Here is a 14,085-nt window from a genome sequence, read left to right on the forward strand (position 1 = left end):
GGGGGGGTACAGGTATATTACTACTAAGAAAGAAATGTATTATAATGGATTCTTCTAAATGTAATTCATTTAGGAATGGTCGTTTTCCCGTGTTTGTGCTAGTAAAGTGCACGTGGCTGCAAGATGGGCACGATGATATCCTCATGTTGGTGTTGTTCCCACATCATCATAATTAATGTTGCTCCAGGTTCAACATTAGAAGTGACCAATCACATTGTGTGAAAACTGGGAGTTTTTGATGTTTTTGATGGGAAATAAATGCCTGAAATAGATTTTATTTCTCCCGAAATAAAATCTTATATGCTGTTTTGCAACAACTGCAAGCTGCACAAGATGTTTATATTTTCAGCCACCATCCTACTTTCAGTAAATTGAAAGTTGCAGTTATTTAAACGTTGGGAAGCAGAAGAAACTACATAAGACAACAGCAGCTGTATAATAACAGTCTAACCCGTGCAGTTAAATTGAGCAGCTGCGATAACGGAGACAGGAAGGAGATTGGTTTATAGTCCAGTTATTGCATGAGTAATCTAAACCATCTAGACTGTCGGACTGTGGGTTTCTCCTCTGGAGAAAACATCCTGAGTATGACATTTTAGGACAAACTATCCTAACATAAAATTGTTCAGCCTAAATTTAAAAGACCATAAAACCTGAACCTAACATTAAAGGAAACAAGGAAGGCAAGGATGAGCTTAATTTTATTATTTTTTATTTTATTTTATTTTATTTACTCAGTGGCATCTTACTATGTCAGGTATGGAGCCAGTGCTGAAATATTTATAGTCAGGTGTATGTTACAAATCGGTCAATGTAGTTACTCTAGCCTCTAAAAATAAATAAACTCATGTTGCTGCGGAGAATCTTGTTGTCCATACGCCTTTTCACTCGAGGACGTCCGTCTTGTGTTCACCAGCTTCGCGGTTTGTTTATAAATGCCGCAGATATTATGACGAGGAAGGTGTGGCTAACGTAGTATTTAAACTCATCCCTTTGTCAGTTTCGGATCAGAGTTCAAAATGTTCGCGCTTTGGCCGCTACGACTTGGTAGGTTATTTGACATCATTTGCTGAAATCGGGTTTGATGGGTTATAGGGTGTGTGTGTGTGTGTGTGTGCGTGCGTGTGTGTGTGTTTTAATTGAATAATAATGCTTTGTGCTAATTTTTCAGCTTGGGTGATTTTTGCTTGTGGTAAGTAGGGTTAAAGTTTATTTATTTACACAACACTGCATGATATGTATTTGACATTATTTTTTTATTTTATTATTATATTTTTCTTTATTTCTTTATTGACCAAAAAAGACCATTTAGAAACGTCTGTTATTCCTTAGACGCCAAAACGTGTTACGTAAGTCGATTCGGCAATTTACAGCGGTGCTGTGGAAAAATAACAGCTGGTAGAGTGACTCGTGGCGGTAGACTGATTCTCATTTCCCAGACCACGGAGCACTTTTTACGATTGTAGGCTTATTCTCGCAGCAATCCACGTGTAACTCTCATTATGTAGAAAAAATGTTGACAAATGAACTTATTTTTGCCTTAACTAAAATAAGACTCACGTGACTGTGCTTGTTGACAGACCCTGCAGGAGGAACCAGCGCAGCCTCAAGAAACAACTGTTATCGGTGAGTCCTCCTCACTCACTGTCTGTACTATTTGTGTTTTGTAGTTCAATCACCTGACCCATCATTACAGGTTAAGCTCTGCATTAGAAGCCATGTTTCACACAAGAACAGACGGGGAGACTTAATGGTTATGTAGACTGTGTTTTAAAGATGTGGTGTTTTAAAGATGACACTATTATGATTTAAAAATCAGACTACACCGAAAATTGAGAGAAGGAACTGGGAGGGCACAACCCATTTTGCTTTTAAACATAAATCATGGCACCAGAATTGATCCCGTGTCTGTCACAAAAGTGCAAACATTACGAAGTTAGCGCATGAAATAAACAACCTCACACAAACTTTCCAATTTAAGTAGAGAACGTCGGAAGCATCTTCTAGAGTCTCACTTTGAAATATTATATGTTCTAGAGCAAAGGCTGTATGTGCTGTTATTTATGTCGAAATGGCTGTGACACATAATATCCTGTGTTTTGTTATCTTTGCTTTTCAGAAAAGACTGTAATGGAACATGGTATGACATCCAAGAGGCTACTTGCTGTGAAAACAAACTTTACCCAGGTGCAAGTCTCTCTTGTTGTGGAAATGAGCCTTACAATCCTGAAACAGCCACTTGTTGTAAAGTACAGCATGGGCACGACCTCAAAGGTAATTCATTTGTAAACTAAAATTTGTAATGGTGACATTAACTGTGTAAGAAACTGAATGTAATGGAATGAAATTGAAATGATATATTTAACATTAATCTAAATAGGTAAAGCAACAGCTCCAGTGTTTACCAGCTTGCTTGTGTCTTCATAGCCTGTAGCAAACTGATGAGAACAAGGTGTTTATTTAACTGGAGTTTGTGGTGCACTTAAATCACACTGCTTTCCACTAAGATGTCCCTTTAATACTGCATTTACGTTACTAAATAAGCTGGAAACTGACTTTAAACACATCCAGCTTTTATTAAAAAAAACATGGCATATTACTGCTAAGAAAAAATAAATAAATAATGCTTTAACAGAGATTACAGACAGGCAATAACACTTTACACATTACTGTTTACATGAACATACATCACATGTTCAGCAGTTACACTGTGGTTCTGGTATCCGTGTCTTGTTTTTACAGCCAGTGTTGACCAGGGTCTGAGTGAAAAGGTGTCCAAGTGTTGTGACCTGAAGGCCTACAACCCAGTCAATGAAATGTGCTGTCAGTCCACTATCACAGCAAAACCTGGACCAATGGCTGAATGTTGTGGTAAAGGTGAGCAGAGCTGGACAGACTAGTGAGAAACATCACACCAAACATACAGCATACAAATAAAACATACTATTAAATTTACACCACAAAATCTCAAGTGTTTGTGAATCTTTAACAATCTGATTTGTTTGAGTGTTAAACACTGAGGCTTAGCTAGTCAGACTCTATTCGTCTTCAACGCTTTTGACGGAGCTCCTTATTTCAGTAAGGTGTAACACTTTTATTTTAGATTCAAAAAAGCAGCTGCTGTTTTTCTTGATAACAGCTTTCTGTCAGATTTATGAGGCAGTGGTTATCAGAGCTTATTTGGTTTGGGGGCTTTATTTTTGTGTATACTTGAATACTCCTTCTTTCACCCCAACCGGTCGCAGCAGATGGCCGCCCCTCCCTGAGCCTGGTTCTGCCGGAGGTTTCTTCCTGTTAAAAGGGAGTTTTTCCTTCCCACTGTCGCCAAAGTGCTTGCTCATAGGGGGTCATATGATTGTTGGTTTTTTCTCTGTACCTATGAAGCGCCTTGTTGTGATTTGGCGCTATATAAATAAAATTGAATTGAATTGAATTGAGTTTGTTTTTTCATTGTTTTTATAGTGTTTACATTTTGGATTCTCTTTTAATTTAATGTTTGTTCTAAACATTTTGAGTTGTATCCAAGTTGTAGCCACTGTTTAGCATTTATGTTTTTTGTTTTTTTTTGTAGTTTACTCTGCACTGTTTCAGTAATCACTTTCAGTTTTGTGTTTTAGCTTTCTCTTCTTATTGTATCAGTCCCCACATTTCTCTGTTTCCTTTTCCTCCGTGTTGGTTGCCACTGTCTGAGTACAAGCATGATTGTTTTCAGTAGAACTATTAGGAAAATAAAGACTGAGATATGGTTGCGTATGATTTAAAAAAATCACCATGTTTTTTTTTCCACAGAGGCTTTTGATAAGGATAAGCAGTTGTGTTGTGGTCCAACTGATAAGAGGATAATTTTGGTGAGGAATTCCAGCCACCACCAGTGCTGTGGCCACAACCAGTATGACACAAAGACTCAGTGCTGTTGTACAAATAAGGAAGAAATTCTGGAGATGCAACCTAAAGATTCAGACTGCTGTATGAAGGACTCTCCAGCAGGTAAGCTCACTTAACTGCATGTCACACTGTGCTGGACAATAATAACCAAAATTGTTGCCGTTTATGTCTATCATACTGTAACGGACTGGTTTACAAGTTATTTGTTGTGTTTTTTGTTATTTTATTGTTGTGTCATCAGTGTTATTATGTTCAGAATTGCCACTCACTTATGGCATAGTTGCTCTACACCGACAGCAATGTGATTTACTTAATAGTCCACAGGCCATTAAGCCTGTCAGTCATATCAGCTACCTATGACAGAGAGTCTGTAGGAGAGCATGCTGGTAGTTGGCTGAGGTTGTTTTGTTGCTTTAATTAATTTATTATCAATAACAATATAAAATTATGCACAAAATGAATTACTAATGTGAAAAAAACGTTTGTTTTATTTATATATGTTATACCTTATATGAATATGCTTTTATTTATTCACTCCATATAAAATGTAAAAAATAAATTATAAAATGCAAAAACCAACTATCTACATTTCAGCTTTTAACAATTTAAATTTTCAGCTTTTTCCTTTCAAACAAATTTAAAGTGAAACAACACAAAACACAGCAAACCACAACACAATAAAATCTAGATTAAAATGTGCAAAAGAAAAAAATGAACACCCAGACCATTTAGAAATACTAAGTGCCTCGACTTTGAGGAGCTGATCCATTTTTTTTTTCTGTCAGTAATTATCTGTCCTGTTTTGGAGAAGGTTCTCTCAGAGTGGACTGATGTTGACCAATCACGTGTTGCGTGAAGCGAAAAAAAAGTGAGAGAGAGGGTGAAAAAAAAAGAAAAGAAACATGGCTCCCTATAAGGAGCTGACTAACACTTTATTTATCCTGAGGGAAATTGTTTGCTGCTAGACGATCCGGCGCCATCAGGTAACCTTGAAGGACAGGAGCAGATAGTAATAGCACAGTCCTGTTATCAATGAGGATTGTTGTTCTGGCCAGTCTTGGCCTTGGGTAGCCACATGTAGGAGGTGGTTATTTGGGTGTGAACGAACAACTGCATTCCAATTTCGCAGTTGGTCTAAATGTCTGTCACTGGTCATCGGGTCTCTCAGTTCCCGTTGCAGAGCCGTGAGCTTCGCCAAGATTTTATCAATATTGCGTTCAATAAAGACAGTCTGAGTAATCACGGCTTGCCCATCTTCAGTCGTGTCGGCCAGCCTTGTTGGGTTTTGAACAGCTGTAACCACTTTCTTTGTTCCACGATAAGCCAGGTCCAAGCCAGCTCTAATCAGCCAGAACTCTGTTATCATTGTTCCAAATAGGTAGATTTAGACGACACTCGATAAGAACATAGAAGCCAAGTAGGAAAGATAAGGGAGGGAGAGGGAAATATGATGCCTCCGCCTTGGCCAGGAGCCAAGAGAAGTAATAGATGATTATCAATATGACAACAACTAACAACAATGTTGCTTATGCTAAACAGTAACAAATTTTGTATTTTCTATTTTCCTTCGCACATCTCTTATCTTCATGAAGTCCAAAAGTAATCATACAGTAGTTAAAGGAAGGTTGTGTAAATGACTGTAGCTGATGCCTGTTTGTTGACTTTGTCTTTGTCTCTGCAGTTCTTCCATGTGGAAATAGAACCTTCAACAAACATACGCAGCTATGCTGTCACTTAAATGTTGTTCACAAATCTCCACAGAAGTACAAATGTTGTGATAAAAGTAAGTTGAGCTAATTATAGAATAAGCATTTCACTTAAACATAAGAACAGTATTTAAAAGCTATACTGCATGAAAAACATGTAAACCCAGTGGTAGCCTAACATGAACTTAGCTACGATTAAGGTACACTGCATGGGTTTCACTTTTTAAGATCTTTTCCGCAGGGGCATACGATGTGGAAAAGGAGCTGTGTTGTGGCCCAAGTAATAACAAGACAATTCTAATGAGGAATTCCAGTAATCACCAGTGCTGTGGTCACAACCATTATGACACTGACACTCAGTGTTGCTTTTTGAATAAGGAAGGTGTTCTTGAGATTCAGCCTAAGGATCCATCCTGCCGTAAGTCAGCTATATGTGAAAGTCAGAACTTGCCAAACACAAATTCATACAGATATTAAAAATCTATTGAAAAACAGTTTTTACTTTTAGTAGTTAAAAGTTTTATACTTAACTTTATATTTAATTTAATTTAATTGCAATTCAAAATTTTGTAAAAAAAAAAAAAAAAAAAAAAAAAGGTCTTTGTTCCATCTGTTAAGAAAAGTTTCACAACATTTACACTGGTACCATTTCATAAACCACATCCTATTATTTGTTTTATTTTTTTTTAAATTATATTTTCAATCAAAAATCTTTATCCTTTATGTCCACAGGTGTTAGAGAACAGGTAAGAAATGAACTCCAATAAATGTAGGGTTCTTATTCTCTTTGTATCCATTCATACATTGATCAGTAAAGAAACATATTGGTCCTTATTTGCCAATATGGGTGCATTAATACATCCTTTTCTTTTCTTTTTTTTGTCAGACAGTTGAGCACCAACCCAAGTGGTAAGCTGACTAAAGGTTTTACTTTTAATATAACTTTATTCAAACGTCCCAGTGGTAGGAACATTACGAACTGTAATCCAAAAACTGAAAGACTGGCTCCAGCAGATTCCAGGGACAACATCTGAAGTCTCATGGTTGTGCTATGTGAAAAGCAGAGGCAGGACCCAGAGACAAAGGAATTAACTAAAGGAGGCAGCTTTATTCACTGTAACAAAATACTTGAAAGTACAAGCATACAAAACTCAAAAACCAAGAACTGGGGACTAAAACTAGGAAACTAGGAACTCGAAACTAGGGATAAATGAGGGAAGACGCAGGGAAATGCAGCAAACTGGGACGTTGCGGCAAAGAGCAGAGGGAGACTGAGGACTTAAATACACAGGATAACAAGGGGATGGGCAACAGGAGGAACAAATGAGACATAATGAGACAAGGGAAGAAACACTTAACACAATGCGCTTGAGACATGGTTACCAAAATAAAACAGGAAACACAACACAGAGACAGAGAGCGAGGGACAGCAAGAGAGCGAGGACAGTGAGAGAGCATGACGGGCTGGGGAAAACACACAGACGAGACCAAGACAACGAGGCCACGAACTAAATAACTAACTAAAATTAAATAAACAAGTAACTAAGAACTAGCAATACAAATGATTAAACCAGGTAACACAAGGAAACTAAAAAGTAAAGACTAAAAAAACCCATAGATCACCACAATAATAACAAAGTGATGTGGACTGTTTGTGTTTATTTTTGCCCATCTTTGTACATCCACAGTACTGAACCAAACACACATCTCTGTGGGTCGTTATGTTACAATCCAAAGGAACGTCGCTGCTGTGAGAGAAATCAAGAATCTCACTGGTTCTGTGCCTCAGGTAACACTGTCTCCATGTTTGTTTGTCTTGATATGTGGCTGCCTTATCTGTTAGTTACCATCTCATGGGACTTACCATCACTCTGTGGTGCCAATGCGGCTTCCAGCAAAGCAGTTAAATCAGTTTTTTATCTTGTGTGAAAGAGAAAAACGTCTTTCAAAGAAACACTTTCAAACTAAATATCTTAAATCTGAAATAACACTATGGCAGAATAGCAAATTGAGAAACTGAGATACTGTACTTATTTTTTGATGGATCTTTGCTAATTTGGAAGCCAAAAATCTCAAATGCAATTCTAAAAAGTTGGGAAAGGAACATTTTTACCTCTGTACTTCCTTTTTTGTATTTTTGATTTTGAAGTGCACTATGTATTTTCTGACTGTTCTCAAGTCAATTTAGTTCTCTTTTTCTACAGAGTCATGCTGTTATAAGCAAACATTTGACACTGTCTAACTTGCAGAACTGGCAGAAGTTCCTCCAAATCCTCTATTTATGTCAAAGTATTAATAGGGATGTCATGGTACAAGTTACCCAAGTCTTGAGCACTAATGATAGGTGAATGGCTTGATGTTTTTAACAATTAACAAATTCTGCTAAAAATGCAGATCACATCTCAGTGAAATGGATGCATTTAAGATGTCATCTTAAGAAAAAGACTGCTATAAGCCTGTTAAGAAAGTATCCTACCTACCGAAATTTGCCAGAGAAACATTTTTTAGGAATTACTTTTACGCAAAAAGAGGAGAACAAGTTGTGTCAAAATTCTAATCTTAGGTGTGTGAATAAGTTTTTTGTTTGCTATACTTTATTGGGAATAAAGAACCAAAAGGACAAAAGCCGTTTTTGTCTGACTTTAGTCTGACTGAAATACACAAACAAATACGACCTAAAAGATTTACTACTTCACAAAATTATGTCTCCATACTTAACGACGGTGAAGTATGTCACGTCATACTTGCAGACAGTGAAGTACTATCTGTCTTACTAAGATCAACATCAGGAAAGATGGAGATGAGAAGCAATGCAATGACGTCTGAAAAAGGTTGTAAACAAGCCTGCATGTATTGAACTTATTTTATTTTTACTCTCTATGGATACAGACATCTAAATGTTTAGTAGCAACCTGATTTAAGGTAACATGTCTGTAATGCCAATGTTGTCGTTATGTGCAGCATTAGTGTAGGGCTGAACTGTGTCCAAAAAAGTCTCCTGGGATTTTGGCCCACATGACAACCAGAACTTATCACAAAGCCCACGTCTTCTTCCATCATCCTATAAGTCACTAAAGCTTTGTAATTTAAAAAAAGAAAAAATGGTAGAGCAGTGTTTCCAAACCTTTTGGAACCATGGCACATATTTTACATTAGTAAAATCACACAGCACACCACCAGTGATCATTTTTCCCGGTGCTCCAGGCATAGAGGAATTGGCTCGGTTTGTCCCCAGGATACCTTTTTTGCTTTCTCCTGACCAATACTTATGCTAAAGTCTTCATCTGGGTGGGAATTTTCTCAACTTTTCACATCTTGGCCCATGTGATGAGGTACGTGATCAATAGTGGGTCAATGACTATTAAAGGACAACTCCTACTGTGGTTTAAATATTTGGGACTCTCCAACATTTGTTTTGGACTGAAAAAGCTTTTCAGATACGAGGTGAAACAAAGAAGTCAGGTCACTTTGTTTTTCCAAGCTCCTTAACGGTCTGGATGATTGAGACCTTGATAAGGCCTTAAAAAAACTATATTGAGATTTGAAAATAATCATTAGAGGCACCAAAAGGATTACTGACATAACAATAAACTGCAAACAGCAGTTTATTGTTAAAAAACTGTCTGGAGATCTGAATGGGTTCATGAATTTTGCAGTACCCCTGTAACTTTTTATCCTTATGACATGTTGTTGAACCACAAAGCCAGCCAACTCTTAGTTTCTGTTCGTGAGATGTTTTCCACTCTCTCCACTTTCCTGCTGTTTCTCTTTCACTCTGATTTTTGCCCATCTGGCTTCACGTGCTTCAGGGTTCTTTTTTTTTTTGGTTGGTAATTCCTCCACCTCTCTCTCACATTTTGCATTACTGAGTTTTCTACTGGGTTTCTTTATTCAGTGGAACAGTTTGGACATTCCACCATTGGGCTTAGTGCCCAAACTCCAAGAGTTTTAACAGTGTGGCATTCTTTTAGGCATTTTTCTAGTCTGAAAAGTAATATATAAATAATATGGTTATATTAGCTGGAAAATATCTGGTAAGCTCATACTACGGTCTTTCCCTTCCTCTGAGGAGATTACATCACCTCTTGCTTACGTTTTGCACGATATTAAACATCCTTCTCTTGTTTTTCACAGCTGGAAAAGCAAAGCCTGATTTGGCATTTTATCATTTTTAAGGGTTGGAAAGCAACACATGGCAGAGGAGAGGGAAGGAAGATTAGATTGTTGATTGCTTCACAGACATGATTAAGCCGAAATCTCAATTTTATCATCAGTACAGTGCAAAGGATGGGAAAATAAGCAGGCTCTTACTTGTGACTATCAAAGAGGGTACTGTATTTGAAAATGCAGCTACTAGTAAACATGCGTCATGAACTGAGTCATCTTTTCTGGACATCATTCATCTCAACATGTTTACTTTGAAAAGTTTTTCACTGCACTTTCTCATCTTTCCACCCTTCTGACCATCACACCCCTCTATTTAGGTCAAAGGAAGACAACACCTACTGTGTACAACCCCCGTACACAAGTCTGTTGTGATGGATGTGTCTCAGGATGGAAGCCTTGGATAGATCAAGTAATGTGTTCATTGTTCTTTTTTTTTTTTTTCAACCCTGACCAACTAGATGAATTTTTCATTTCAGTGCAAGTCAACAATGTCTGTGGCAAAATCAACCCACTCTTTCCAGTGAAGCCAGAAGACTAAAGCACTGAGAGAGAAAAATGTATTAAGGCCATACTAGTGAGATTTTGATTGCGTAAATATTAGCACATACATTACAGTATTAAATTGAGTTAAAAGAACTTTAAAATGTAGAGAGCTAACACTAGGGTCCCAGTCATTCTAGAAATGCAAGCTTCCATGAGAAAGCATGGAGCTCCACCCCGCTCCTTTTATTTTTCATTTTTCATCTTTTTATTTTCCCAAACTAATACACTTATGTGTTCACCTATGTGCAATATATTTAAATGACAGAGAATGGTTGTGTCACAATGCTGCAGTGTTACTGTGTTATCTTTGACTTTTCAAGTGCTGTGGAGAGACGCCGTATGGTTCGGCACAGCGTGGAGTTCTCTGTTGTAATAAGACCTTGTACAAGGACAGAGATGGAGAGGAATGTTCAGAGATGGGTATTCCTTACAACCCGGCTAAAGGGACCATATGTTGTTCTCAGTTTCACGGCAGCCCAGGACAACACTGCTGTGGGACAGAAATTTACCAGCCTGATGTTGAGATTTGCTGCAATGGACACAGGTGATTTTGTGTGTGTGTGTGTGTGTGTGTGTGTGTGTGTGTGTGTGTGTGCGCGCGCACGTTCTGCTTAACTGCTTCACATGGCTGATTAAATCCAGTAAAAAAGAATTTCTTCTTTCTGAGTGTCTGACAGTATTTGGCACAATTTGAGGTTAAATTTATTGAAATCTGCTTGCCACCAGCCACCAGAATGAAAACATTTAGGGTTTCTTTTATTGTACCATTCAATATTTTGTATTGATAAATGGGTTGGAAACTGTGGTGATGTATGAGTTATCACCCAACTCAGCAGCTATTTATATCTGGGTTTTAGTTTTTAGTTTTTATTTAGTTTTGTATCAGTTGAGCTGGTTGAATCTTGGCTGCTCTCATAAGTCCGTTTCCACTTGTAGTAGCAGTGAAAGTGTGGTTGACAACGGCACTGGTTATGAATGCTTTCTGTGTAGATCCTGATGGAGAGCTGAAGTTCCAGCGCCGATGATGTTTATCTTTCACTGTGTAAACCCTGTGCTGAAGAAATGAAGATAATACCTTTCAGGCTGAAATCTACCGATATAGATCATGGTTCATATAACTCAGGCTCCAATAAGCTTACATTTTTCATCTCACTCTCCTTATTTGATATTAATTGATACCTCTGTTTTCCATCCAGACATCCCAGACTGAGAAACATCCACTGCTGTGGGGTCAAAGCCTACAACATTAAAGACCCACAGATGAAGTGCTGTGCAGGAACACTGTACAATCTGACATCATTAGATGAGCATGGAGGGGATGCACAATGCTGTGGATCCATTCTGCAAAAGCCACAGGTAGAGTCAGTGATATTGTGTTATAGCATGTTGTATAGCATGTTATATTTCCTACCATTGCTTCACCCCCTTTTAACAGGCTTCTGCCTGTTGTAGGCACGAAACATGATTTAAAGTTACTTTTGGCTACAGTGGTTAGCATAACTGATTGGCAGGTTTTAATGCTAGATTTTTTTTTCTGAAGGAACATAAGGCATATTGTTTGAAGAAAAGAAATTGATATAGGTCTGGGGAAAAACTTAAGAAAGCAGCAGCTCCCTCCCACTACACCACTGAAAGTATTGTTTAGTAATGAATGTTAACTGGAAATCTAAATAGCAGAGTTGAATATGGAGGTTGCACCCATAAAAAGCTTGCCAAATTTTCTTTGCTAATGTTACAATGTTTTTGTGACAAAGAGGTGATAACTGAGGATGTAGCAAGATTATTGACTTAACATGTAATGTGGCCTGCCTGAATTAACACAATGCCTCAGTGACAGTGACTGCAAACAATTATGTTTTTATTAACCATAAAAAATTATATCTTTTCAAAACCAGGAGATTTGCTGCTCAGGTGACGACAAAGAGGTGCTTTACTCTGTCAAGACAGGATTTGGATGCTGTGGTCACCTCTATTACAACACCACCCTGTGGTCGTGCTGCGCTGGGAGGCTTACATTAATCAATGAATCAAGACAGGATCAGAGAAAGATGATTAATGGTCTGTCGCATATGTTTAGATGTCCTCTCACAAAGTAGAACTTCATTTTGTGTCATTTTAACATGATGGCACAGCTCAGATTCTGCATTTTACCAATAATATGTCTATAATCTTCTCTTTTTCAGAATACAGACATCTCTCTATGAATAATCTGAACAAAACTGCTCTTTGCAATAAAGGTATGAAATATATACACATATTGGAAGACATGCTATTCAAAAATTAATGTGTATTTGTAATGCGATGTTCTGTATCTCTGTTTAGTGCGCATTGGGATTGTGGAAAGTGTGTCTCTGCGTAGCATTGTTTTCAAGAGCATGCTAAAAGTCCATGGGAAGAAAGCCAAAGTCAAAGCTTTGTCTTTGCCGTACACCCTGAAAATAGTTGATCACTGCAGCTCCCCTAAACTGATTCCTGGGAAGATCTATATCTTTAACAATGTTAATATTTTCACTGATTTCAATCATGATTCTGTTCTTCAATCACTGCATTTCATTTTTTCCAAGTGTTCACCTTAGATCAGTACTCACATTCTAGTTACAACTGTGTCCTTACTTGTGTTACAAAGGTTAGCTTCTTGAAGGACAGATTAGAAGAAGAGAGAATCATTAAAAGTGCCATATGGACATTTCTTTCATTTTAGTTCATGGAAGGACAAGAACATGCAAGTACAAACTGCTGCTAGCATGACACTGACATGCACATTCAAAGACATCACACTATAACAAAGCTGGTAATGAAAAATGCAAGTGATGCTAAGGTAAATTTGTTGAACCCAGCCAAGCAGCTAGAGTCTTCATTTGGAAATAGATTTCTGTCTATGTGGGACTGTAGTCTAACCTAAGGTCATGTTAGAGTAATGCAAAAAAAGATATGATGAATAAAAATTATTTATTTATAAAACTATTTAAAATTTAAAGTAATTAAGGAAAGTAATAACCATTTCAAAATCACCAAGAAATGTCAAACTTAAATTACTTTAGTTACAATTATGTCTTTACTTGTGTTACTTTTTAAAAAGCAATGAGCAATGTGTAATTTCTTACTATTTATGGGAACCATCCCATCATTATATATCAGTACAACATTCAACCTTACAGACCCACACAACAAAAAACGAAGAACATAAACGTGATCATCTTTAGTTATAGCCACAATTACCAGCAAAGTTAGTGGAAAAACAGCTCAAAATGTTCAAAAAGCCAGTTCACTAGAGTTTTCTGGAATTGGCACAGTCATCTTAACCTCCTAAGACCCGAACTCTTCCATGGCATGCATTTTTAATTTCTCTTTGATATTTGGGCATGTTGGGACCTGATGAATGTAAAAACAATGAATTTCCAGATTTTGTTTTTTTACCTGTTTTTTGTTTCTGAGAAAAATGAGATCCACACATGAGGACATTTGTTTAAAATTTCAATAGAACAGTGGCAGTATGATGTCCTCGTAAGTGGATATCAGAGCCTTGTAGAGCAGAATTTATTATTTTGGTCTAGATATCCCAAAATGTGATGTCCACATATGTGGACGCCAGGTCCTAGGAGGTTAAGCACTGCTCAGGGTCTTAGGGTCCTTTTTCAGGTTTTTGACAAGAATTGAATCCTGTTTGCGGCAATGGATAGATGCTTCTCACAATGAATCAATGTATTGCACTAACCTCAATTGCTCAATGTTGTACACCACTGTATTTTTTTGTGATTCTGCAAGGTGAGCCCAGTTAATGTTG

The 14,085-nt window shown here is 37.4% G+C and overlaps 1 protein-coding gene across 5 annotated transcripts; it reads left to right on the plus strand.

The window, feature by feature from the left end:
* The first annotated feature begins 928 nt into the window (after positions 1-928).
* On the plus strand, positions 929-13,723 carry LOC120443486 (galaxin-like). 5 transcript variants are annotated; one of them, XM_039622280.1, is made up of 17 exons: positions 931-1,047; positions 1,172-1,192; positions 1,581-1,626; positions 2,120-2,274; positions 2,743-2,877; positions 3,790-3,987; positions 5,567-5,668; positions 5,833-6,009; positions 6,324-6,337; positions 6,478-6,500; positions 7,280-7,380; positions 10,076-10,167; positions 10,766-10,845; positions 11,498-11,657; positions 12,197-12,359; positions 12,485-12,538; positions 12,624-13,723. In XM_039622280.1, exons 1-17 carry the CDS (start codon positions 1,020-1,022, stop codon positions 12,875-12,877), a joined length of 1,803 nt encoding a protein of 600 aa, XP_039478214.1. In that variant the 5' UTR covers positions 931-1,019; the 3' UTR covers positions 12,878-13,723. The 5 variants fall into 5 exon arrangements, 4 of the variants coding, with proteins under 4 accessions (XP_039478215.1, XP_039478216.1, XP_039478214.1 ...); XM_039622279.1 differs by having other exon boundaries at positions 932-1,047; positions 10,622-10,845; XR_005615451.1 differs by lacking the exons at positions 12,197-12,359; positions 12,485-12,538; positions 12,624-13,723 and adding an exon at positions 11,292-11,409 and having other exon boundaries at positions 929-1,047; positions 10,622-10,845; positions 11,498-11,633.
* Positions 13,724-14,085: the final 362 nt, after the last annotated feature.

The sequence above is a fragment of the Oreochromis aureus genome, linkage group 14, assembly GCF_013358895.1.
Source record: "Oreochromis aureus strain Israel breed Guangdong linkage group 14, ZZ_aureus, whole genome shotgun sequence".
NCBI lineage: Eukaryota > Metazoa > Chordata > Actinopteri > Cichliformes > Cichlidae > Oreochromis > Oreochromis aureus.

Bases quoted from the DNA above. Each gene is read 5' to 3' on its own strand.
- LOC120443486 (XM_039622279.1), top strand. From the start codon at position 1,020: ATGTTCGCGCTTTGGCCGCTACGACTTG. The intron at 5,669-5,832 runs GTAAGTTGAGCT...TCTTTTCCGCAG, and splicing joins GTACAAATGTTGTGATAAAA to GGGCATACGATGTGGAAAAG. The intron at 7,381-10,075 runs GTAACACTGTCT...CCCTCTATTTAG, and splicing joins TCACTGGTTCTGTGCCTCAG to GTCAAAGGAAGACAACACCT.